The sequence below is a fragment of the Arachis ipaensis genome, chromosome B04, assembly GCF_000816755.2.
Source record: "Arachis ipaensis cultivar K30076 chromosome B04, Araip1.1, whole genome shotgun sequence".
In the NCBI taxonomy this organism is placed as follows: domain Eukaryota; kingdom Viridiplantae; phylum Streptophyta; class Magnoliopsida; order Fabales; family Fabaceae; genus Arachis; species Arachis ipaensis.
The window spans coordinates 581083-581774 of NC_029788.2; the positions used below are offsets into that span (position 1 = coordinate 581083).

Sequence of the window (692 nt, forward strand, 5' to 3'; positions counted from 1 at the left end):
GTAGCAATTATCTCAGCTTACTGGCTGGGCCAAACCTGTGGACTAGTAGATGAGACAGGAAACCCAATTGGTGGGCTGTTTGGCACAGCTGTAGCAACTATGGGAATGCTTAGCACTGCAGCTTATATTCTGACGATGGATATGTTTGGCCCAATAGCTGATAACGCTGGAGGCATTGTAGAGATGAGTCAGCAGGTAGTTCTTGCCAAAATAATTTTGTCCAGTGTTATTTCTGATATTTCTCATGTAAAGTATATTGACAATTGATCTCTTTTTAGCCTGAAAGTGTCCGAGAGATCACTGATGTCCTCGACGCTGTAGGAAACACAACAAAAGCCACCACCAAAGGATTTGCCATTGGTTCTGCTGCTCTTGCATCTTTCCTTTTGTTTAGTGCTTATATGGATGAGGTTGCCGCATTTGCTCATCAACCTTTTAAACAGGTCTGCAGAACTAGTTCCAACTTAATTACTTAACTATCCTTGAGCATGTTTTACTCATTCTGTATTAGATGTCCTTTGGTTTTAGTCTTTACATTTTCAAAATTTTAATCCAGCCCTTGTAAGTTATAAAGTCTATTTCTTCCTAGTGTAGTCATTCTCTTAAGCTTTTCCCAATCCTACCTTGAACGTTAATGGAAGTTTTTGGATTCAAGAAGATTTCACCTTAGTTTTCATTGCTTCTTTTTTTTT

The 692-nt window shown here is 38.9% G+C and overlaps 1 protein-coding gene across 1 annotated transcript in view; it reads left to right on the plus strand.

Moving 5' to 3' along the window:
- LOC107635834 (pyrophosphate-energized membrane proton pump 2) overlaps positions 1-692 on the plus strand; it is a gene marked incomplete in the record, with an annotated part of 6298 nt that overhangs the window by 3854 nt on the left and 1752 nt on the right. The window contains 2 exon segments of the mRNA XM_021120297.1: positions 1-195; positions 279-443. Of these exon segments, the coding sequence (XP_020975956.1) occupies positions 1-195; positions 279-443 (360 nt within the window).